General features: G+C 39.9%; 1 protein-coding gene across 1 annotated transcript in view; it reads left to right on the top strand.

The window, feature by feature from the left end:
- LOC141515327 (xylosyl- and glucuronyltransferase LARGE1) overlaps positions 1 to 26,248 on the top strand; it is a 234,973-nt gene that overhangs the window by 189,033 nt on the left and 19,692 nt on the right. The window contains exons 6-7 of the mRNA XM_074226785.1: positions 9,495 to 9,658; positions 22,949 to 23,227. Of these exons, the coding sequence (XP_074082886.1) occupies positions 9,495 to 9,658; positions 22,949 to 23,227 (443 nt within the window). The remainder of the gene's footprint in view (positions 1 to 9,494; positions 9,659 to 22,948; positions 23,228 to 26,248) is intronic.

The following is a 26,248-nucleotide window of genomic DNA, read 5'->3' as shown; positions in this document are numbered from 1 at the left end:
GACAGCAGAAATGGGTAAGAGAGGATCAGAAGCTTTGATTCACTCACAAACCCTGCGTCTAAATAGCTTCGTGACCTCTCTCTATTGACTGGGCAGTTTAAATGTGAGTCTCTTTAGAAAATGAACTACTTTTATTTTTCTCTGCATTTCTAGCTCTTAATGTAATGTGTTGGCACATGGCAAGTGATTAATAAATTCTTTTTCGGTTGATTTAATTGAATCAATGAATTTGGGCAGCTCACTTGACCCTTGGAACCTCAGTTTCCTCTTCTGTTAAAAAAAGGACTTTAAGCAAGATAACTACAGGGTCTCTTCTAGAATTAAATAGATTATTCTAATTCAAAACTGGGCAGTTAGGTGGAAGAGTGGATAGAGCCTGGGGCCTGGAATTTGTCAGATTCTTCTTCCTGAGGTCAAATCTGATCTCAGATACTAACTGTGGAACCCTGGGCAAGTCATTTAACCCTGTTTGCCTCAATTTCCCCATCTATACAATGAGCTGGACAAGAAAATGGCAACCACTACAGGCTCCTTACCAAGAAAACCCCCAAAATGGGGTCAAGAAGAGGCGGACATATGAAAAACAACTAAACAACAATGCAAATTAGAGTGTGATGAGGTAGAAGGAGTCTAAGACATCATGAAGTCAGATGAAGAAATAAAAATCTCCAGGTGAAAGAAATCAGAAAAGACTTCATAAAGTAGGAGGCCCCTGAGCATAGACCCTTAGAGAGTTAAAACTGGAAAGATAATTAAAAACCATCAATGTAGGGGCAGCTAGGTGGTGCAGAGGATAGAGCACTGACCTTGGAGTCAGGAGGACCTGAGTTCAAATCCAGCCTCAGACACTTAATAATGACCCAGCCGTGTGGCCTTGGGCAAGTCACTTAACCCCATTGCCTTGCAAAAACTAAAAAAGTCATCAATGTAAACCCTCTCTTTTTCTATATTGAAACAGAGACTCCAAGAGCTCAAATGATTTGCCCAGAGTCATATAGCTGAGGTTAGACTTGAACCAGATTTTCCTGGCTCAATGTCTAGAAGGCTAACCACTACTTAGTAGAGGAGAAAAATCAGCACTCTGATATTCAGCAATACCAAAAGTTCTGCCTATTCACAAAAACACAAGGTAAATCTAGGCCAAGCTTTTTAAGATGAGGAAGGAATGAAAACAAACTGCTTCCAAGGCCATTTGCTCCTGAGTTGAAATCTCCTTGGGCCACAGCTGGCTGCCCAAAGAAGTAATTTAGTAAATGCATTTGATCTCAGGAGAAATCCGTCTTTTGTTTTTGTCACTTGTTCGTCATGTGCCCTCTGCTCACTGCTGTAGCATTCAGAAACCATTAATGGAAGCACTCGCCTCCGGGCCCGTGTCTTCTTAGAGAAATTGTTGGGACCCAGGGAAAACGGGACAGAGCTTTAAAGAGTCAGGATTCTTGAGATCACATTGTCCAAATGATCAGAGAATGGTATCCTCAAATGTCTGCTAACCTAGGCAGAAGGACCTAGTTTTCATCCTAGCCATGGAATTGTAGAATTTATGGGAATAATGGGAGAGGTAGGAAGCTATTATAATAAACACATTTCACATTTCTCCTGGACTCTAAGGTTTATATAATGCTGAAAGGTCATTTCTTGGACTCACCTCTAGAGCGGGAAGAGGTTTTTGAGGCTATTCCCTCTAATACTTTTATTTCACAAAAGCAGATACCAATGAGCAGAAAGGTTAATCTGCCTCATTCTCACAAAAGTGAATTGGGTTTGGAGTGAGAGACCTGAGTACAAATTGATACCTTTGCCAATTACTTCCCTCAGTAACCTGGAGCAAATCATCTGATCTCCCTTTTCCTCAGTTTCCTCCTCTACAAAAAGAAAGGGTTGGACTAGAGACCTTCAGGGGTTCCTTCTATCTTTAAACAACACCTCTATAAACAGCTATTATATAATATATATTGTGTTACTATAATTTTTACAATTATATTGTAATTATAATATATAATTGTAAGTTACTATTATTGTCCCCATGTTAAAGAAAACTGAGGCTTAGGGAGATTTTTATTTACCTAGAATGTGTCTTAGAATTCAAAGCTAAGTCTTCCTTAATCCAATACAAGTGCTCTTCTTGCCTCTCTAAGGAGGCATCAATTAGACATATTCACCCAATGGGCAGAATTTAGAATCCCAGGAATTAATTGTTGACTCTCAATTCTGCTACTTCCTAGGTAAGTGTGCGACCTAAGTAAGTCAATTAACCCCTCCTGGCCCCAGTTTATTCCACTGAAGTAGTTGGTTTCTGAAATCTTAGCTCTCACTCTATGATCCTGGTTCTAGTGGAATGGTGGCTAGATATCTTACCTTCCTTTAGATTATTTGAAAGTCTCTTTTGAATGGAATCTTGAGGGAAAATGTAATACTCTCTAGCCTCATCATTTAACCAAAGAATCTAATGCCTTTTGTTTTCCTCACTCATTCCATATTTATTATTATCTTTCTCTAAGTAAAGGACTGTACTGGGCGACTGGGGTTCAGAGATGAAATCATTTAGTTTGGAAAATCTTACATCCTAAGTGATGTTGGACAAGGCAATTCTGGGCCTCAGTTGCCTCATCTGTAAAAGCTGACCTAAAAGACCCCCTTCAGTTCTAAATCTGTGATACAACAGTTACTAACCAAGTATCAGCTATGACCACAGAAACTAAACATAGAATGAAAAATGATCTGTGCTCTCGATGAGCTTATGTTCTCCTGGGATAGGATGCAGTATTTAGATGAATACAAAACTGAGCACGAGAAACTAAAAGAGGGATGGATGGCTTCCTATGAGGGGAAATAGGAATAATTTTCCATTCCATGCAGCCAATGAGCTGAATCTTAAGAGAAATTAAGGCTTCTAAGAGGTGGGGACAAGGAAGAAGTTCTAGGCAAGGCAGAGAATGTGTTGTTGCCTTATAATAAGATCCTTTTAATTCCCTTTGTCCTGAATTTTGCCTCATTATCAGTGAAAAATTGTCTTTTCAAGGATTGTTGGAATGATAAATGCTTAATGATTGAGTGATGTCTGCCTCATGAAGACTACAAGTTCCTTTAGAGCAGGGCTTGTTTTATTTTTGCCTTTGTAGCCCTTCCCCACTTGGAGTAGGGTAGATAATAAAGCAAATGCTTGTGGATGGATTGACTAACTTGAGCTTTAGCTACTGTAGCTACTTCCTAGATGAAATAATTTAATTCAGAAAACCTTGCATCCTATGTGATGTTGAAGAAAGTAAGGTGGGCCTCAGTTGCCTCATCTGTAAAAGCAGATATAAGACCCCTTTCAGCTCTAAATCTGTGGTATATCAACTACTAATCAAGTGCCAACTACTGCATGGAAAGTGAATTAGAAAGGGGAGATTGGAGGCAGGGAGGTCCTTGGGACTTTGAGGATGACAGTGAAGGTGGGAGGGAATGCCAAAGTCTCTTGCCTGAAGAAGCTAACAGGATATGAATACATGGAAGTACAATATAACTTAGGACATGATGAGTCCAGTGAAGAAGATAGAAAGGCATGGGATGTACAAGGAAGGGGAGTTTCTGTTTTATCTGAGAGCCTCCTTGAAGAAAGTGATTCCTGAAAGGAACATTAATTCAAGCTTCTAGGGGATAGACCCCACCTCCATCTTTTTCCAAGCTCAAAAAGATTCCCAAGTAAGTCTACATTGTGCCATCATGCTCTCATATAAACAATCAACATTTTTTCATTCTTTTCTTATGAAAAAAAAAATCTCTGTGCCAGTATGCTTCCCAACACAACAGAAAGAACTTATTCTTTTGCAAGAAATCTTGCAGATGTTTAATCTGTAACATGGTTCATAATTGCTTCTGCTCTTTTGCATGAGGGAGGGGAGGGGGGAGATGCACAGGCAAAGGAAGGAAGATAATCTAAATTGACTATTTCCTCTTGGGAGAGGAGATTATGGTTCCCAGGCAACCCATTTTGATTTTCTTGGGGAGATTTGGGGAAGGTTTGGAGACCCAGCTCCCATCGATGCCAAGGAACCAGCCTCAGGCCTTTGGAAACATACAGTGCCTGACTACATCTGGCACTCAAAGAGATTCTTGGATTAGGCCACTTTTCCAGGCAGGGAGTCTTCAGTAACTTGTGGGGTGAAAGACTTGGTGTCTGTCACCTTCCTTTTGGCCTAAATCTGAGAAAGTTGCACAGAATCCACCTTGTTAAGCTGAAGTCTTTCCCTGATTCCTCAGGAACATTGGATCCTAGATGGAAAGATGGAAGAGACTAGCTAATCACAGAAAAGCTTGGAGACATGTCCAAGGAGATGTAGGTGGTCATCATCAGAGGTGGGCTTTCACCCTGTGTCGTCTGTCTCCACAGCCAGTATTTGTTTAGTTGGTTGTTTTTACTTATTGAATTTCATCATTATGGGATCACAGTGTAAGAGCTAAAATGGACCCTAGAGGATGTTTAGTCTGACCCATTTCTTGATAATAAGTGTCAGAATAGGATTTGAACCTAGGCCTACTGGCTCAATCCAGCATATTTCCCACTATTCTATTCCTCCTTAGTGAAGCAATGGCGTGTCATGAGAAGAATGTAGAATTTCATCTCAAAGGACCTGAGTTAAGAAAAGGATACTCGAGGAATTCCATTTTGGATGGATAAGAAGTAGGGAGTGACAAGAAGCAGGAGCCCTATATTTGAAGTTGTTGGAGTAACCCATTTCCTTGAAGATGATTCTGGAGTGGACTGAACCCCTTAGTCCCAGAACTTTAGACATCACCTGGTACAACCACCTCATTTTACTGGGACAGAGACTTAAAAATGCAATGGAATTGGGATAAAAGAGAAAGACATTACAAAATATTTGTGGTGTTAGGAGGGACCTTAGAAGCTATCTACAACAATTCCCTGATTTATAAAATTGAGGCACAGTGAAGTAAATTCAGGTGCTGAGTTCACAAAGTGGCAGAGTCAGGATCTGAACCTGGTTCCTTTGACTCTAGGTCCTGTTCTTTCTCCATTGTTATGCAGTTTAGTGACTGTCCAGATACAGGGCACACTGGGAAGTATAGGGTAGTTAAAAGAGAAACAATTTATACATATATATATATATATATATATATATATATATATATATATATATGAAAATTGAGGAAAGGAAAAAAGTTTTTGTGTTTGTGTGTCTGTGTATATGTGTGTATATACATAAAATATATCACATACACACTGCTGCCTTTTTTTTGAAACTTTAATACCTGTATGACCTTGAGTAATTCACTTATTTTCACTGTGCCAATTTCCTCACCTATAAAATAAAGGAATATGTTTATAATAAGAAAGCTCAGTGTTCAATATTTCTGCTTACTCCAGGCTTCATTTTTCAGTTGCAATATTTGGTTATATTTATCTAATTATGATGTGTGAAGAAACAAGTTCAAACTATTTTCTTGTTACTGTAATTTTTTCAGTTCTGTCACAGATACACACAAAAGAAAATTCTGATTCTAGGTGTCAACTTTCTTTTCTCAGCTCTAAGACTGGTAATATTTTAATATCTGTCAGAGGGCCTGGGTTTAAATCCTACCTTTGTGTTACTCTGTGTCCCAGGGTCTTACTTTCTTCACCTATGTTCTATTTATCTTTGAAAGATTCAGTGATTTGGTTGCGATGACAAAGATTCTGCCCAATTTACAACATTTAGTACACTGCTCAAGATTATATAACTGTTCATATCCAAAGATAAGATGGAAAGGTTCGGCATTGACCCTCTCTTACTTCATCAACATAAGGGATCTATAGGGTCAAAGATTTAGAGCTAAAAGAACTGTTAGAGATGATCTAGGTCAATGCTTTCTTTTTTTTTTTAGCTTGGTTTTGTTTTTGTTTTTGTTTTTGCAAGGCAAATGGAGTTTAGTGGCTTGCCCAAGGCCACACAGCTAGGTAATTATTAAATGTCTGAGGCCTGATTTGAACTCAGGTTCTCCTGACTCCAGGGCTGGTGCTCTATCCACTGCACCATCCAGCCGCCCTTTAATGCTTTCATTTTTAAAGAGAAGGAAACTAAGGCCTAGAAATATCACATGTGCCAAAGTTCATTGATTACAGTAAATGATACTTTCTTTAAAAATATTTTTTCTTTTTATATATATAATGAAATATCAGCACAGTTGGGATTTGATCCCAGGTCCAGTGATTCCACGTCCTACATTCTCTTGTACATTGAATGAAACTGAGTTGAATTAAAACCAGAATAAAGCTCTTGATGGGAAAAAGAACACAGGATGGATATATTGGAATTGATCAACTCTGATTCCTTTTTTATTGATGAGATCAATAGAAAAGGTCAATGATTTGCCCAAGGTCACATGGGTTACAGTAAATCAGGGATAGGAAAGCTCTAATCTGTAGAGGCCATTTTTTAAAATTAATTAATTAAGTAATTTTTTTGTAGAGGCCATTTAAGGCCAGGAAAGCCATTTTGTCTGGTGCTACCAAGGCAACCACAGGAGGGATTCAATATTCAAAAAATCTAGGAGCTTTTTATGGTTAGAATTTTTAATATTTTGTATGGCCTGAGCAGGATGTTACAAATATCCAAATGGTCCTTGGCAGAAAAAAGGTACTCCACCCCTGCAGTAAGTGATAATTCTTTTAAAGATAAATTTCTTTATTATGAACTTAATAAATTCAGGAACCATAAACATTTCCATTTACAATGAATAATAGAAAGTGGGTTGTATATGAATTTGCTGTTACATATAGTTTGTCTTTTCCAGTACATATATAAGCTTGCTGTGTGTGTGTGTGTGTGTGTGTGTGTGTGTGTGTGTGTGTGTGTATTTAAATAATTCAAATTTAATATGGTAGTTTCAGCATTGGTCAGCTTCTCCATACCCTTTTGAACTTCCTTCTTCTTTCTTCTAATTTAATATTTTTAATGATTCGTTAACATTCTTTTTATTTCTTTTTTTAAGTATCACTTTCACTATCTCCCACTTGATCCCTAAATTTCCTTTCCTCCCCCAGGAAAGAAAAAAAAAATAATGCCTTGTCTTATAATAAATTAGTATAATCACACTAAACAAATCCAAGGCTATTTCTGAAAATGTAGCCCCCTTTCTAGAGTGGTGTCTCTTCACTGAGGAAATGGTAGCAAGGATTACAGAGTTGTGAATGGTCACATGAGAAGTTAGGTCGGGAAGTAGGGCTCACACACCTACATTATTCCTTGAGGCTCAGAGTGTGAGACCAGGGACCTGGAGAGAGATGTTTCTGGTGTTCTGAGACCAAGAGGAGATTGGGATAAACAACACAAAAAAGGAAAATCCATTTGAAAACAAAGCTCTGCAGAAATACTCATGGGGTAGATGCTAGCAAGAACAAAAAGTGATACAAAGATCCTTTCATTCGTTTCCTTTGCAGAACTGTTTTGTTCCTTCATTAATTCATTCATTTCTTTGATTCTTTGCAGCATAGTTTTGTTCATTTATTCATTCACATAATCATTCAGCAAACATTTTTAAAGTGTTTAGTGTGTAGCCTGGCTCTGTTATTTTTCTCTAGTTTATTCCAACAAATAGTAAGTTGCTACTTTTTGCAAAGGTCCTATCTCCTGATAGGTTGGTAGGGAGAGCACCTCCCCTGGAGCTTTTTCATTGGCTGGGAAGGATAAGATCAAAAATCTGTGACTTTGGTATTAGGGGGTGCCAGAGTACAAAGAGCATCAAATCTGGAATCAGGATCTGGCCTATGAGACTTACTAGTGGACTGACCCTGGATATATCACTTAACTGCTGTTTGCCCCAGTTTCCTCATCTGTAAAGTAAGAATAATAATACCTACTTCCAAAGTTGTTGTGAAGATTAAATGAGATGATTGTAATGCTCTTAGCCCAATGCTTGGCCTATAGTAAATGCTGAAAAAATTAGTTATTCTTAATTATTAATAGACATCATCATCATCATCATAGCCACCTTCTTCTCCTCCTTTTTATTATTATTAAATTTAGATAAATAAATACAAGCAATGTTATCAGTGGAAAGTGTGGGAAGGCCTGGTTTCAAATCCTGCCTCTTCCATTTTTTTTTTCCATGTAACCTTGGATAAATCAGTCCTCCTCCCCCCATGTCCTCAATTTCCTCATCTTCAAAAGAAGTAGGTGGATTAGATGACTCTGAGGTCTGTCTGTGATGCTGATAAGTCATTCCCTCTCTTTGCTCCTCAGTTCCCTCATCTGAAAAAGGAATATGCTAGACTATATGGCCCTTGGGCCTCTTCTACCTCTATCATCTTATGAGGAATCAAAAAGGAAAAAAAATCACTTTCATCCTGAGGACTTAGGGGTTTCTCTTTGAGGCAGCATCTCAGCTGGACCTTGAAGGAAGATTGGAAATATGGTAGACTGAGGCAAAATGGGACGATGTGTCAGCCTGTTTTCCCAGACTTATTTATCCTCACCCTTTCAACTCACCCCCCCAATACCATCTGTGCTCTAGACAAACCATCCCATTGTCCATTTCCTGTCATTTCATCTCCTGCTGTCATTTCTTTTCCCAAGTTATGTCCATGCCTGGAATGCACTCCCAAATTATTTTAGCTTTTTTTGAAATCTTGAGGCTCTGCAAGGCTCAACTCAAATGCCACCTTCAACGTGAGGCCTACCCTGATCTCCTCCCTTCTTCCAAATTTTAGTATTCTTATATATAAAATATCTTGTCTCCTCCTGAAGAATGTAAAAAAAAAAGATGCTTGGGGTTTTGCTTTTTGTTTTTGATATCTGTTACCAGGAATATGCTTTGCATGAGCTTAATGTTTAGGGGCTTAATGTTTAGTGAATGGAATTCAGTTAATGAAATTGAAAATGCAATGAATTGGAGCTGTGTGGAGTCCATTAGAGGATGTGATTTCAAATTCTAACTCTACTATTTACAACACATATGGACAGGTCACTTCCTTTCTCTGAGTCTCAGTTTCCTCATCTGTAAAATTAAGAAGTTAGACAAGACGGCTTTTGGGGTATCTACGAGTTCTAGATTTATGATTCTATGTTCCTTTGATCAGTCTTCACTTTTTGTGACTATGAATAAACCAAGGAAATAGGAGTGAATTATTTTTAATATCTATTAAGTAAAAAGTCTTTGTTTATATAAGTAAAAAACCAGAAACTAATTCCACCCGGATTTCCTTATCTCTATCTCCCACACAGACCAGAGTAGTCAAGTGGAAAAGTTTTAGATTTTGAGTGAGAAGACCCAAGTTGCAACCCTATAAAAACTTTAAAATGAGATGTCAGCCAATGAGAAGTCTATCCCCTACCTCTGCATGTCAGTCTTTTTTTTTTCATGGCAAGGAAAAGTGTCAATAAAAGGAAGTTTCTTTTCTTGTTTTAAAAAAGAGACAAACAGCTCCTGGAACACTATGGAAGTATGGCAATCAGACTCACAAGTCCCTGAATATTCTCAGTTGCCCCAAACTTCATTTCCCATGTTTTTTGCAGCTCCAGAAGCAACTCTCTGAGCTGGATGAGGATGATCTATGTTATGAGTTTCGGCGAGAACGCTTCACAGTCCATCGTACCCACCTCTACTTCCTGCATTATGAATATGAACCCACCTCAGACAACACGGATGTCACCCTTGTGGCTCAGCTTTCCATGGACAGGTATGGACAGAACCTTCCCACTCTTCCAGAGTTGTCCTCTCTAATCCCAACTTCAGAGAGATGGAAGGACAGTAGAAAGAACACTGGATTCAAGCAGAGGACATGGGTTCAAATATCATCCAGTAGCCTTCTTATCAATTCAGCTTTTGAGACTGGTATTTACATCTTTAAAATAAGAGATTTGTATTAGATGACCCATAATATGTGGTGATGTTCCGTCTATCTCTAAATCTATGATCCTGTGAAGCATTTTAAATTCTCACAAATTCATAAGACTATTGGTCTTTGCATGAACAAACAGGTATAAAGTAGAGTGACCTTTGAGTGTCTGTGGTATTCAGACTTGAGTTATAAGGGGAGGGTCAGGGTGGATGGATAGTTGAATGGATAGAAGGGGAGATGTAGGGATAGGGATAGAGATATGGATGAATGGATGGATGGATGGATGGATGGATGGATGGATGGATGAATGGATGGGTGATGTATAGAGGGATGGAGGGGTTGATAGATAGGTGGAGGGGTTGATAGATGGAGGGATGGAGAGATGAAGAGATGAATGGATGGATGGATAATTAAGTACACATATTTCATGTATTTAAAATGCCCTTTAGTGTATTTTCTTAAACACACTTTATTAAGATTTATCAACCACTTAATCTTAGTCAACACTGTGCTGAGAGACTGGGAATGCAAATTTTAAAAAACAAAACAAAGCTAGTCCCTTTAGGACAGTGTGCCCAGTCTGAGAGCAAGGGCCCTCAAAATCTATTCATGAAGCATTTGTACATTTTATTATTATTCTCATTGGCAATATGGGTTATGTTATGGTCATAAAAATATTCAATTCTATATGCAACCTTGGGCAATGCAGACCCCAAGAACTACTCTGATGGGGAAGGTGAGGGGGAGGGAGACAATATTTAATGGAGTAAAAGCTCCATTAAAAGAGTATTTGGGTTTGGAAAGTTACAAGGATGGTGAGTACAGCTATGGGGAAGTAAATTGACCCATTTTTTTGAGTAGCAATGGCAGTATTGATCTGATTATGGTTTTAGAACTGACAAGTAGAGAAAAGTCAAAAGGGTGTGATGCTCGAGTGAATACGGAAGTTCCTGGGATATATACTAAGCAGAATTAGAGCCAACTTAGATGAACAGAAGTGAATATGGCCCTCATCCATCAGGCCAGGGGGGCCCAGGATGGTAATTCTGAAGACTAAAGTGTTCATTGCTGAAGGGAATGACCCAGTGGCCTAAGTTCCAAGGAGACAGCATCCAGATGGAAAGGGAGTAAAGTGAAACATGGTGCCATTTGAGTTCGATGCAGTGGGCTACTCACTTGTGAGGAGAACAAAGCCCCTCTTGTCTTGGATAGTAAGGCAGAATAGTTGAGCTGTAAGGATGGAACAGAAGCAGCCATTCTCTCACTCTTGATCTGGGAATATCTGTTGACGGCATCTAAGAGCAAGGTGATTCTGGATCTGAGTTAGTGACTGATTGGATCCATTATGTCTCAGTGTTTTGCAGAGTAGGAGAATGAGAGAGTTTGTGGTAGAGCAATGTGCCTCTGGAGAGACTGGTTCCTCTGTGACTTTATGTGTCTTGTGCTCCCCCATATCCTTGTGTTGAATCTCAGACAAATGACATGTACTACAAATTCTGAAGAGTAGATCCTAAGAATTAACACTGTCAAAAAAATATATATCAGTGATAATCGTGTCCTTGACAACACCTTTTGAGTCCTTCCTTTCTCTTACACTTACCTCACTTGTATTCATGAGAACCTGGCATCGGACTGTGAGACCCGAACATTTCTCTCTCACACTTTCACCAGCATATATGATATATAGTATATAACATATACAATATATACATACAAATATAAGTCTCCCTTCCCTCCCAAAAAAATCTCATATTATATGGGGAATGGAAAAATTAAGAGACTAAAGGAAAGGAAACATTTCCTAGCATGCCAACACTATTAAAGCATGCCAGATCCACTATGACATGGACTGGCTAGTAGCTTGCCATCATTTCCTAGGAGTTTTATTATGATTAATGTGCTCATCCAAAGAGACAGAGGAAAAACTCAATGCTTTGTTGTTGTCCTTCATTTGTTTTTCATTCATTTTGTTTTGTTGGCATTTTAGTTAGCTTCTTGGTTTTGAACCCAGAATGTGCAATGAAAGACACAGCAGAGAGGCCTTGTAATATGGTCTTCTAATTAACCAGCCCATATTATTTTTATTACTTCTCGATCTAACCCTCTCTTCAGAGAATAAGGTGGAAGTTGCACCAAAGTGGAAAGACTACTCACCCTGTTAACAGATGAGAGAGGCTCATATCCCACCTGTGAAGCATATACAACCTTCGTGACTCAGAGCAAAACATTTAACTTTCCTGGACCTCAGTTTCCCTCAGTAAAAAAGTTATTACCTCAAAAAACCCTCTAAATTTTCTTCTAGTTCTGCATTCATGTTTCTAGGGACCAGTGATCTTGTTTTAGAGGTACAAAGAGAGAATAATGAAGGTTACTAGGAGATTTAGTGGATAGAATGCTGACTCTGGTGTCAGAAGGACCTGAGTTCAAATTCAGTCTCAGACACGTACTAGCTATGTGACAGTGGGCAAGTCACTTAAACTTATTGCCTCAGTTTCCTCATCTGGAAAATGATCTGGAGAATGAAATGAAAAACCACTCCAGTATTTTCACCAAGAAAACCTCAAATGAGGTCACAAAGAGTTGGACATAACTGAAAACAACTACAGAAGAGGGTGATAAACCTCTGCAGTAGGAATCAGAAGACCCAAGTCTAATCCCAGTAAAGCTCAATTCACTGTACCATCTTGGAAAACTCATTTAAAATCATGGAATCCTGGAACTCCCCCCCTTCTCCTATGACAGTCCTTTTTCCCATTGTGATGAAAGGGACATGCACACCTAATTTCTCCTAGATGCCTGCCTTTTAGATAGGTTAAATAATAACCCCATTTTGGGGAGTAAACAATCAAGGCAAGGAGAGAGTAATTGACTTGTTCATCTAAAGTCCTAAAGGAGGCTTCCAACTTAGGGCCCCTTTCTCTCGATGTAGTCCTTTTTCTGCCAGAGTTCATGGTTTTTACATACCTACAGGGTGTTGAGAGGCAGTATGGCCTGAAGTAGTAGACTTGGAATTGAAAGAACTGAGTTCAAATCTCACATCCTAGCCATGCAGCCATGGGCACGCTTCTTCATTTCTCTGAGCCTCATGTTCCTCTGATCTGAGTCTGCCTCTCAGGGTAGTTGTGCAGCTCCTGGGAAATCATAGCGACAAAGAGGTTTGCCAATTGTGAGTGTTTGCTCTCTGCCCATTCTTGCTGATAGAATTTTTTGTGTTCTCCTGTCTCCCCCACAAGGTGATCTCCCTCGCACCAGGGCCTATGAGTTCTTCATCTCTTAGAGAAACCCTAATACAAAGAATACTGGCTGGCCTTGAGATTTGAATAGTATGATTTTGGGCAAGTCACAAGCCTAAGATATCTTCCATATTAAAAAAGAGAGAAAGGAATAAGGAAGTAGTTTGGTATAAAGGAAAGAGCATGAAATTGGAAAGATTTCTATTATTAGATGTGTTTCTACTTTTCACTCACTCTGTATCCTTGAGCAAGTTAGTTTTCTCCTCTAGATCTCATTTTTGTTATGTTTGGAAGGAAGAGGTAGGTGACCTTCACTGAGCTTAGAAATAGCATGTTCTAATGGATAAGGCAGAGAGGTGGTGCAGTGGTTAGATCACTAGACCTGAAATCAGGAAGCTCTGTGATTAAATCCAGCCTCAGACCCTAATAGTTGTCTGAGCACCATAGGCAACTCACTTGACTCCTGTCTGTCTCTATTTTCTCTTCTGTGAGGTAGGGATGACCACTACCCAGGGTGACTGTGAGAATCGAGTGAGTTCATATTTATGAAGCACTTTGCAAATTAAAACATTGTATAAGCACTAGCTATTAGCATTATTATTATTATCATCATCATCATTAATATCAGGCAGCCAGATGGCACAGTTAATAAAGTGCTGGGTCTGGAGTCAGAAAAATCTGAATTCAAATCTAGCCTCGGTCACTATCTGTATGATCCTCTGCAAATCACTTAAACTCTGCCTCAGTTTCCTGAGGGATCCTCAGGGATAATGATACCACCTACCTCCTAGAGCTAGTTTGAGAATCAGATGAGATAGTAATTATAAAATACTTAATATGATTGACTCAGAATGTTACATAAATGTTGTTGTTGGACAATGGACTGGAGGCAGGCATTTCTTTTTTTCCTTTTTTGTTTTTGTGAAGCATTAGGGTTAAAAGCGACTTGCCCAGGGTCACATGGTTAATGTGTCAAATGTCTGAGGTCGGATTTGAACTCAAGTCTTCTTGACTCTAGAGTGAACGCACTGTGCCACCTAGCTGCCCCTTGGCAGGTATTTCTTGATTGAAATGCTGCCACAGACGCTTCCTAATCTTGTGACCCTGGGTCAGTTCACGTCTCCGTATCTGCGTTTCTTGGTCTACAAAAAAGAGGATGGCCTCTCCAAGTCTATATGCATTGTCTGGTGGTCCGATGGTCCGGTGTCCATTGTCCCTCCTGCGTTTAATATTCTTTGGCTTGGTGGTTTTCCCAGAATGGCCTCTCTCATAGGGTTGTTGGAAGGAAAGTTCTTTGAAAATCTGGAAGTCCTGGAGAAATGGGAGCTGGTGCTGGTACCAGTGGATGCTGGGAGCATCATATCCTCTGGCTGGTGAAAAGGAAGAGAGCCTCCAGGAGCCCCTAACATTCTCATTGGTCAGTTCACTGCCTCCCTCCCACAGCATCCCTGGAGGTATCCAGGTCCCCATCTTCCATCAGGACCGAGGTCAGAGAAAGGGAAAGATGACTTCTGTTTGCTTCAGGAAGCAACATCGCCACGGCAACGGATGGCAGCCAGTAGAATTGCCCGGGAGCCCACGCGGCCCGAATGTGACATATGTGTGACACCTCCTAATACGCTCTGACAACTATTATGGTCCGGACTATTCCATAGAGGACCAGAGGAATCCAGAGTGAGGAGACGCCAAGCAGAACATAATAAAAAATTATCAAGCGTAATGCTTTCTAATGAAGACGGCAGGCGTTTAACCAGCCTCCTCCACTCCTTCCTACACATTCAATTATGACGCTAGGCACTCACAGGGGCCTGTTCGATTGATTTTTAATTTAAGAAACATTTCTTGTGTGTGTTTGTAAACCTTTGAGCGCAAAACAGGCCCTGAGTGAATGCCATAGTGAATTAAGGAGGCTGGTGGGCGGGTGGGCAGGCCTGTGGTGACTTCCCTCTGGAATCCCACCACTGGAGGGTCCTGTCTGCCAACCACTGGGCAGAGGGGAAGCTTATGATTCTCTCATAGCTGCCCCAGTGCTCCTTCGATGGACCTTGTGGCCATGTGGTTTAGTAGAAGGAAAGGAAGCAGGCCCCTGATATTTGACAAAGGAGATTTTTTTTTAATCTATTTAAGATTCCTTTGGAAAGCAAAGCTCTAAATAATGGCACTCTCTGGAAAAACTTTAACTCATTTTCTCTACTTTTTTAGAGAGATGCTATTACCTGGTTAGAAACTTTGTATCCTAGATAAAGTGGTGTACCTAGAGACAGAAAGTCCTAGGATCAAATCTCGCTTCTGACATTTCCTAGCAGCGTGTTGGAGTTTTAAGTCCTTTAATACTTCTGGGCTGTAGAGTCCTCATCTGAGAAATGAAGGAGTCAGACTAGATGGCTTCAGAGGTTCCATCAGCTTCTAAATCTATGTACTTACATCATCTGGAAACATATGTTCTGAAATAACTCATTCTAGTTTTTTCTCTTTTTTTATATTTTTATTTATTTAAGGCAATGGGACTAAGAGTGACTTGCCCAAGGTCACACAAGTAAGTAATCATTAAATGTCTGAGGCTGCATTTGAACTCAGGTCCTCCTGACTCCAGGGCCAGTGCTCTATCCACTGCACCACCTAGCTGCCCCCCACTCATTCTGTTTTCAAATAGTTATAATGTTAGGAAGTTTGTCCCTATATTGAAGTAAATTCTGACTTGATTTGACATGAGTGGTTATTGTTGCTGCTGTTGTTGTGGAGTCATTTCAGTTATGTCTGGCTCTTTGAGTCCCCTTGGTGTTTTTTTGGCAGAAAGATATCTGAGTAGTTTGCTATTTCCTTCCCCAGCTCATTTTACAGCTGAGAAAACTGAGGCAAACAAAATGAAGTGACTTGTCCAGGGTCACACAACTAGCAAGTATCTGAGGCTAGATTTGAACTTCTGAACATGAATCTTCCTCATTCCAAGCCTTGTCCTATGGCACCACTTTACCTCCCCATATCGGCTACTTAACAGTTGAGCCTATTTCTCCATTCTAGGATGCAGTAGTGATTCTGTTCTCTTCAAGCTAGTAACTCTTCAGATACTGGAGGATAACTAGCCTAATTTGAGCCTCAGTTTCCTCATTAAAATGAGGTTAATAATGCTTACAGAAACCTCACAATTAAGTGATGTAATTTCCATAAAGAGTTTCATAAGGAAAGACTGCTAGGTGATATATTGGAAAGAACTCTGGAGTAAAGAATACCTGAGTTCATATCCAAACTGACATTTGTGTTCCTGGGCAAGTTGCTCAATCTCTTTCTGCCTTGGTTTTCTTGGCTGTTAAAAGGGTGATGATGATAATAGGACCCACCTCCTAGGGTTGTTGTAAAGAACATATGAGGGGCAGCTAGGTGGCTCAGTGGATAGAGCACTGACTAGAGTCAGGAGGACCTCAGTTCAAATCCAGTCTCAGACACTTAATTACCTATCTGTGTGGCCTTGGGCAAGCCACTTCACCCCATGGCCTTGCAAAAACCTTAAAAGAAAAAAAAACACATGAGAGAATATTTTTAAGTGTTTGGCACATGAGTGCTATCTAAATATTAGCTATTATTATATATATTATGTGACCCCAAGTCACTTAACCTTGGCCTCAGTTTCCTTAGCTATAAAATTATGTTTTCTGTTTTAGTAGGGAAAAGGCTTTGCAAATCTTAAAGTGCAATTTGATTTTTAACTATATTATGATTATTATCTTTCCAAACCTAAACTCCAAACCTGTGAGTGTTGTTTATTTGGGTTGTTTTTTAAAGGGATGCTAAGGTGGTTGGCCATTAAAGCCAGGATTTGCATGAAGGGTATATATATATGAGAATGGAAGGGACTCCTTGCAGCCCACCAGGGAACCCAAGATTTTACTTCCCGAATCCTTTGTGATTGTTATGCAGTCATTTTTCAGTCATATTCAAGTCTCTGTGATCTAGTTTGGGGTTTTTTCTTGACAAAAGATACAGGATGGATTTGCCATTTCCTACTCCAGTGAGTCCACATTTTACAGATGAGAAATGGTTGCTAATCATATAACTTTGGCTAAGATGGTTTCTTCATCTGTGGAGTGGCAGAAAATGGAGGAAAGTGTTGAGAGGAAGAGGGTATTGGAGAAGATGACTCCTGCTATTCCTTCCAGCTCTGAATCTAGGATGACAGAGACCTGTGTCACCTCACTCTAATTTTTTTTTGGGGGGGGGCTTCCTACCAACATGCCTTTAAATGTCCAGCAGGTTGATTTCATTATTGCATCTTGAATGGTATTTCTGTGACCATCAATACTTACGCTCTTGGCTATTTGTTTCAGGGTGGTGTCATATGGGAAGACTCAGTTATAAGACATAGCTCTATAATTTTCCAGTATCACTCCCATTCCCAGTTGATCAGTGAAGATTTGGGCAAGGGAAAATGACCAAGAGGATGATGGCAAATGGGGTAGCCAGGTGGCACAATGGCTAGAACACTGGGTTTGGAATCAACAAGACTTTCTGAATCCAACTCTAGCCTCAAACAATCACTAGCTGTATTACCCTGAACGAGTCACTTAACCATGTTTAGTTTCCTCTTCTGTAAAATGAGCTAGAGAAGGAAATGGCAAACCATTCTAATATGCCAAGAAATGGCAGTGCCAAAAAATATCCCAAATGGGGTTGCAAATAGGAAGATATGACTAAACAGTAAAACCAATGGTGGGGGATATGGAAGGAAGAAGAGAAGAACCCCCAATTCCAGTTTCCTAGGGAAAGGTAGCAAATGAGCACTTTACATCAATGATTACCAACTTTTTTTAGCTTGAAAAAATTTCTTAGGCCTCCACAATATAGTAGTTCTGCTTCTAAATTCTATTGTGGTATTGAAAACTCCATTGCAGTATCACACTTAGAAGAATTCAGAAACATTTATAAATGGCTTTGCATTTTATTCTTCCCACTCAGTGAAAAAATATGTATTAAGCTTTTATTATGCACTATATCCTTTTGAAAGAGCTATGCATATTACGTGTGAGACATTATTTATCCAGCCTGTAAAAGCTATTGTAACTTTTGTTTCATTTGACTCTCTCAGAGACTAGAGATACTTATCCCCTAGCTTTGAAAGTCAAATGGAATGAGGTGGAAAGAGTTGTTTAGGATCACATAATGCTTGCTTATTTATGAATTTTCGAACCCTTTGCAATAGTTTTGTATCCTACCAGATTCCTGCATAGTGGATAAAGCACCAGCCTTGGAGTCAGGAGTACCTGGGTTCAAATCCAGTCTCAGACATTTAATAATTACCTTGCTGTGTGGCCTTGGGCAAGCCACTTAACCCCATCTGCCTTGCAAAAAAAAAAAACCCTAAAAAAAAAGTATCTTCATCTCCTCATTCTAAGACCACACCATCTATTGCAACCTTTGAAGCCTTTCTCTTTTCCACTTACTTTATCAGATTCTTGTCATGTCCATTCATAGATGGAGTTTTGATTGTTGATTTTCTTGTTTAGTTCTCTGGAAAAATGCTGGTAAAAAAAAAAAAACTCTTTGTAAATTGTGACTATGAGAAGGGGAAAGGAAGCCCCAAGTTAGCCAGTGTATTGACTTTGTGGGCCTCCTCATTTAGTTAAGGTTCATATTAAATGTGCCTGTGTCTTATTCTTTCAAATGATTGTTTTCAAAAGAGAAAGATAGTATAGCATAGGGAATAAAGTAGTGAACCCAAGGTCAAGGATTCAGAATTTAAGAGCTGCCTCTGACCATATTGATTGATGACCCTGGACAAGTCACCTAAGGTCTCTGAACCTCCAGCTATTCTCTAAAATTTTTCATGAACAGAAAGATCACTGTTCAATGAATTGATTTCTGGACCTAAATTCTGGTTTCAAATCTTTTTCTCAGACACTTAGTAGCTATGTGTCCCTGAGCAAATCATTGAGGTCACTTAACCTCAGTATCCTGTCCTATAAAATAGGGATAATAACATCACCTACACCCTAGGGCTATTGTAAAAACCAATTCGTATATGTAGAAGGTTTTTAAAATAAAAGTATCATCGAAATGTTAACTCATTATTACCACTTGAGTTTGAGAATAGAAACAGCTCTTTCACAAAGGGAATCCCAATTCCTAGGAAAACTAGCAATTCTTCAGTGGAACTCAAATCCCTATATCTATGTTTATTCTTGGAGGATAAAGCCTATGTGGATGATCATTGTAATGGTTATGGGAAGGGGGTGGGGGGGGAGTTTTTTGTGATTTACCAAGTACTTTCTTGTTCTAGATTTCATTTGTTTTATTGGTTCTCCTTCACATTATCATTTCCTAGTATCCTACACACACACACACACACACACACACACACACACACACACATACACATACACACAGACACACACCACACCACACCTCTGCTAGTAAAATCAGCTACCCAAAACAAACAGCCCCACTGAACATGCTTTATTTCAGTCCTGTAGTCTACTACCTCTCCGCCTTCCCTCAGCACTCTGGAGTCATGATTCTTCTGAGATAGTCGCCTTACAACAGTCCTATGATACAGGCGGTTTGGGGAGGAGGACGCTCCCTTTCCTATAGGTAGGGAAAATTAGATACGTAACATTTGAATACACAAGAAAACATAGCATCGTACTCGAGACCTACAGAGCCCACATTGGTCTGGTTCTTTCTGCTTACAGACCACTTTATATTACTATGCCTTACCTCATTTGAGAATGTAAGCTCCTAGAGGACAAGGACCGGCTCATTTTGGTTTTGTATCTCTAGTGCTCAGCACAATGTCTGCCTCATAGAAGCACTTAATTAACATTTACTAACTATTCCTCTTGTGCTGTGGCTGCTGAATCCGAGGTCTTGCAAAGGACCTAGACTCAACTATTGACCCACTATCTAATGAGGCAGTTGGATAGTGGGTGTATTGAGTGCTTCACAAGGAGTCAGGAAAATCTGAGTTCAAATTCTGCCTTAAATTCTCCTCCCACTCCCTCTCTGTCTCTGTCTCTCTGTCTCTCTCTGTCACTCTGTCTCTGTCTGTCTGTCTCTCTCCCTCTCTCCCTCCCTCCCTCACCCAGAATCATACAGCTAATATTTTAAGTCAGATTTGAAATCAGGTCCTCCAGATTCCAAGGCCAGGGCTCTGTCCACTGAGAAACCTACCTACCCCACTTCAGATTTTTACCAATTTTGTGAACCTGAGAAAATCATTGAAATATTGTGTTCCTCAGTTTCCTCAATTACAAAATGGGAATGATAATATCAATTATCATTTTGGGGTTTTTATGAGGGCCAAATGATATAATATTTTGTAAAAACTTGGCAAATCTTAAAACACAATATAAATGCTAGCTATCATTCTTATCTGGGTGACCTTAAACAAATCACTTAAACTTTATGGATCTAAATTTCCTCCTCTGGGAATGATGGGATTAGGCTAGATGAACTTCTAGGTCCAGTTCTGGTTATTCCCTTTTGCAGATGGGAAAACTCAGGCCCAGAGATTCTCAGTCACCTGTCCAAAGACACCTAACCTGTAAAGGCAAGGATAGGGCTTGAACTCAAGATGACAGACTCTGTCTTCAGGCTGCAAATTCATTGCTCTTTCCACTCTTCCTCAGTCCTTGAGCCTCAGTTGTTCATTCCCAGAGTTAGTCTTGTAATTCATTTTCATCTGTTCAGAAATCTCCAAGCACTTAGTTCAGGCAATGCATCTGTAATAGTGGCTATGCACCCATTTGACAGAAAAGAAAAGTGAGACACAGATGTGGTGAGAATAGATTTTTTTCCTGGGTTTTCGGTGATGAAAGAGAAAAAGACCTGCATTCAAATCCTAACTCAGAAATTTTTTAACTCTGTAACCCTAGGCAGTCACTTAACCATGTCAGCCTCAGTTTCATCATCTACAAAGTTGTATTAATCATAAGACCTACCTTCCAGGGTTATTGTGAGATCAATGAGAAGATATAAGTAGAAAGTTTTTCAAAATACAAGTGCTCTTCATTCTCATTATTTTCTTCCTCCACCCAGAATTCAAACAAATTAGGAGGAGGTTCCTCAGAGGTGTTAAGATTGATATACAATTGGAAAAGACCTTCAAATTCCATAAATTGAGCTCCCTTATTTTACAGACCTCCCCCAGGTCACTCAAGTAGAAATATCAAAGCCAAGATTTGAACCATGGTGATAGAAAAAGGCTCCTGTGCTTTTTCAATCGCACCAGGCAATCCAAGATGAAGAGTGCTTCCCGCTAGGTCCTTACAGTGAGATTAAACACTGGAAAAAATTCTTACCAAACAAATTCATCTGAGTCATTTGATTAAACAACCATAATGGATGGTGAAGTATGGGGGAAACCTTCTACGAGTGCAGCCCTGAATCCTCTGTATTCAAAGATGAAGTGAATCCTAGTAATACCAATTCAGGAAACTGCTATGAAGAACCTAGGAGAGCCCATCAGGAGTCCTATTTAATCAAGATACGTGGGCCATTTACCTATGGTTTAGAGACCCCAAAATGCATAGAATCAATTTCCTGGAAATTGTCTGAATAGTGTGGGCATGGTGGCTGGGGATTTGTCATTAGATAGTTCTTACTGGATAGGAAAAATGGAAATGGGCTTTGGCCATTGCTTAACTCTATATTTTCTATCCTGTGTGTTCCAAGTGCTATTGAAAAAAAGATCTTTAAAATATTTTCTTCCAAATACTTTACTAGAATGTCTTTATTGGAAAGCCCTTACTGTGGTCACAGTGTGCTTTAGCATAACTACCGTGGAGACAGTGCCCCCGGCAGAGTAGATGAGTAGGGGCATTTCATTGAAGGAGAAGGAAAGATGGGAGAAGGAAAGATGGGTGGATGGAAAGAAAGGAAGGAAGCAGGAAGGCTAGAGAGACAGGGAGGGGAACAGGGAGAAGAATAGGAAAAATGCAACAGCAAGTATGCTGGTTCTGGAGGAAGAGAACCTGAATTCCAATTCAATCTGCAGCATTCACCCAAGGACATTTTATGTGTCCTTGAGCAAATCATTTCAAATCTCTGGGCCTCAATATCTTAGAATTGAAGAGAGTGGACTAGGTGACCTCTGATATGATTCCATGAACTTGGACGAGACACTTCCTTCCCTGGATGTCAGCTTCCTCATCTGGAAAACAGAGAGTTAGACTAAATGGGCTCTAAGGTCCCTTCTTCTCTAGCACTATGATCCTATGAGCCAAAGAGATTAAGGCATAAATATCTCAGTTATATCTGCGCTATACACCATCACTGAAACTGAAAGTCATAGGACCCTAGACTTGGAATGGGAAGCCATGTGAGATTTTATCCAGGCCAAACTCCTCATTTAATACATGAGAAAAGCATACAGGTAAAGGTCCTTGACCAGTGGCACCCAGATAGCAAGTATCAAAGTAAGAATTTTTGAATCCCCACATCTACAAATTAGAAGAGCTCTCCAAGGTCCCAGTGGTAAAAGGTAGCAGTGCTAGGATGAAGACAGCAGAGCAAATTCTGAGTTTCAACTCCTCTACTTACTAGAAAGTTAAAACCTTAATTAAATCACTTTATTTCATTAGCAAAGGAGAGGAGAGAAGACAAGGAAGGGAAAAGAGAAGCAGAAACACAGAGGCAAAGAGAGAGTCACAAAAGACAGAGAGAGAGATGAATACAGAGATGTAGAGAGACAAATAGTAGAAGCAAAGGGGAACAGAAGTAAAGGGAGGAGAGGCAAAGAAGAGAGAGAAAGGAAAGGAAGGAATGAGAGGAAAGAGAAAAGAGGGAAAGAAGAGTGAGAAGATGAAGAGAGGAAGGAAAGAGAAGAGAACATGTGATAGAAAGAAGTTGAAATGTGAATGAGGAGAGTTCAACTCATTTTGGCTATGTTTTGGTTTCTTCTCAGGCTCCAGATGCTTGAGGCTATCTGTAAACACTGGGAGGGGCCCATCAGCTTGGCCCTGTATCTGTCTGATGCTGAAGCCCAACAGTTCCTGCGCTATGCCCAGGGCTCTGAGGTCCTCATGAGCCGCCACAATGTTGGCTATCACATCGTGTACAAAGAGGGGCAGTTCTACCCTGTGAACCTTCTGCGTAATGTGGCCATGAAGCATATTAGCACGCCATACATGTTTCTGTCTGACATTGACTTCCTGCCCATGTATGGACTCTGTGAGTACCTCAGGTAAGTGTGAGGCTGCCCATATGAATTCTATCTCCCTTTCTTATTCCTTGGAGAATCAAAGATGGTGAATTGGGATGGATTCATATTATAACAAGGGTGGGCCAACTGTGGCTTTGTCTAGGCTGTTAGATTTTAAGAACACTGACACCAAAATGGGAAACTAAAGAAGGGTGGGGGGCGGGGGGGTGAGTGAGGCAGTGGGGAAATCTGAATGTGTATCCCCTCTAGTGAATTTGGATGAACAAAATAGAATCAACCCTGATCCCGACTTCAGATCATCTGACAAGATTTAGGTACGCCCTTGGGAGTTCTTAACTTTGTATCCAAAGACTCCTCAGGGGGTCAGTGGCTAGATTTCAAGGGATCTGTGAACTTGGATAGAAAAAACTATACATCTTTTCTCCATATAATTGGTTTTCTTTCTAATCCTATTTTTTAATTTTATGAATTTTTAAAGCATTTTTTTGAGAAGAGGTCAATAGGCTATACCACATTGCTAAAGGGATTCATCACATACCCAGACAGACAGACAGACACACATGCACACACATGCACATATGTACACACTCACTCATATGGTGAAGAGCCTCACTTCCAGCCTCTGAAGCTGTTTCTGTGATCTGATGGTGACATCATGTGGCCAAAAAGGAATTTTAGTCCTGAGAATTCCAATTAATTTCTGATACTTTTGTCATCAGTGTGACTCATGTGGCTCATATAAAGGATAGAGCTAGAAGGGACCTTTTTGATTCACTTTCTTCATTTTCCAGGGGAAGAAACTGAGACTCACAGAAATAGGCTTGCATGATTCTGAGCCAAAAGGGAGTCCAGTTGTTATTCATACTGGAAAATCTTGATTCAGTTGAAAGAGCCAAAGTACTTGAGTTCAAATCCCAGCTCTGCCACTTGCTAATGATAAAACTCTGGATAATTCAGCACACTAATCTAGATATCCTAATCCATGTTTCTTCTGGACTAACAGATTCTTTACTTATACATCCACATGCGTCTAACCATAGGCCCTCAGCCATTCTTTCCTGGATTACTCCTGTAACAACACTCCATGGGATCTTTCTGCCACATCTCCCCCCACTCCAGTCCATCTTTCCCTCAGCTAAAACTGAGCTTCCTAAAGTATAGCTGTCTTCCCTTATTCACTATACCCCAATGATCATGCATTTCTTCCAAGATCAAATATCAAATCCTTTGTTTGCCAATTAAATGTTTTTATAACTTGAACCTTTCTTGTCTTTCTGAGTTTCTCACACTTCACTCCCTTCCATCACACTCTATGATCTGGCTGCTTGAAGTTCCCATAATACAACACTCCATCTCCTACCTCTACACCTTTGCCTTGGCAGCACGCAATACCTAGAGGATTCTTCTTCCCCTCTGCCTCCCAGTTTGCCAAGCTCCCTTCTGGATTCAACTCAAAGTCTACCTTCTGTGGGCCTCCCCCAGAACCCTGCTCCTCTTGTCCTCATTTGTAAATTAATCTCATATGAACCTAATTATTTGCATGTTATGTCCCCTTGATGGATGCTCCTTGAAATCAGCATCTACTCTCTGCCTTTCTTGGTATCCTTACTACTTAACAATGTGCTTGGTACATAGTCACTATTTAATTCAACTTTGTCACCACCTCTATAAAATGAGAGTCAGACCAGATAGGATCTGAGATCTCTTCCAACTCTAATCCTATCTGACTTAGATTTGAATTCTGGATCTGCAAATTCTAATTTTGTGACTTTAGACAAATCACTTCCTCTTTAAGCCTCATTTTCTTCCTCTAAAAATAAGAGGCTTCACACAAATGACCCTGGCAATCCCCTCCCACTTTGTGTCTTTGATCCTTAGATCCTACCTAGGTAGCTAAGAGCTGTATATACTCTCAGAGTTCATCATCATCAGCCACATCATCCTCCATCCTCATCACATTAATAAATAATTGCAAAACAAAATAATAAAAAAATGATAGTGTTGCTAAACATTTCATCTTGACTATCCTCTGAGTAGGCATGGAAAGTATTATCTCACTCGTTCATGGTAGAGAAGATTCAGTTCAATTTAACAAATCTATCAACCCTCCAGAGAGGCTAAGTAATTGAGTAAGGATCACCCAACTAGTAAGCATCAATTCTAGAATTCAAAGGATCCAAGTATCATCGATTTAGGGCTGGAAGGAATTTTAGGAATCCTTGAGTCCAACCCCTTTATTTTGCTCATGGAGCTGACTTAGACAGATCCAAACAAAGCTAGGATGTATCAGAGCTGAAATTCAAGCCCAATATCTGTTTTTGTTTCTTCATACTTTTACTTTCCACTGAACCAACTTACCTTTCCTGCAAATCCATTCTCAGCCCCATCTCTCTCCTTTTCCCCCATCTGCCTACAACCTGCCTTTGGAACCATGCAGAACAGTATCATCATTAGAACAGGAAAGGGTAGTTTACAGGTTTATCTAGTCTAACACAAACCTCTCTCGATTTTACAAATGAGAAAGCCAAGGTCCGGAAAGGTTAAATAATTTGACCAAGGTCTCACTATTAATATATAAGGGAATTCCAACCTCTTTTGACCTTACTCTCTCATTTCCTGCCTCATTCTTTCTCCGGAAATTACCCACCTCACCAAAAATTGGTCTGCAGAGCTAAATGATCTCCGGACTGTGAAGGCAAGACATTGTTCTTAAAATCCCACTTTATGAAACTTGATTTATGAAGGCCTGTAGCCAGAAACCTCTGATCCTGCTGGCTTAGCTCTGGGAAGGTCCAGAATGGATTTTTCTTTCCCTGGCTGAGTGATATCTTTGGAAACCAGGGAGCATTTTCATCAACCTTTCTGCATTTATCAGTCCATCAGGGATAAATCATCTCTGGACTGTACCAGAAAGAGCAAAGAACTGGATGTTAGGAGAGTTATATCTATGACCGAGTTATCTGTGTGGCTTTGGATAATTCACTGCCCCTCTTTGGAGCTCCTCTTGTCCTCATTTGCAAAACAGGGATCCTGGGATCATAG

This window comes from Macrotis lagotis, chromosome 2 (assembly GCF_037893015.1).
Source record: "Macrotis lagotis isolate mMagLag1 chromosome 2, bilby.v1.9.chrom.fasta, whole genome shotgun sequence".
NCBI lineage: Eukaryota > Metazoa > Chordata > Mammalia > Peramelemorphia > Peramelidae > Macrotis > Macrotis lagotis.
This window is presented reverse-complemented; position numbering and strand designations above follow the sequence as displayed.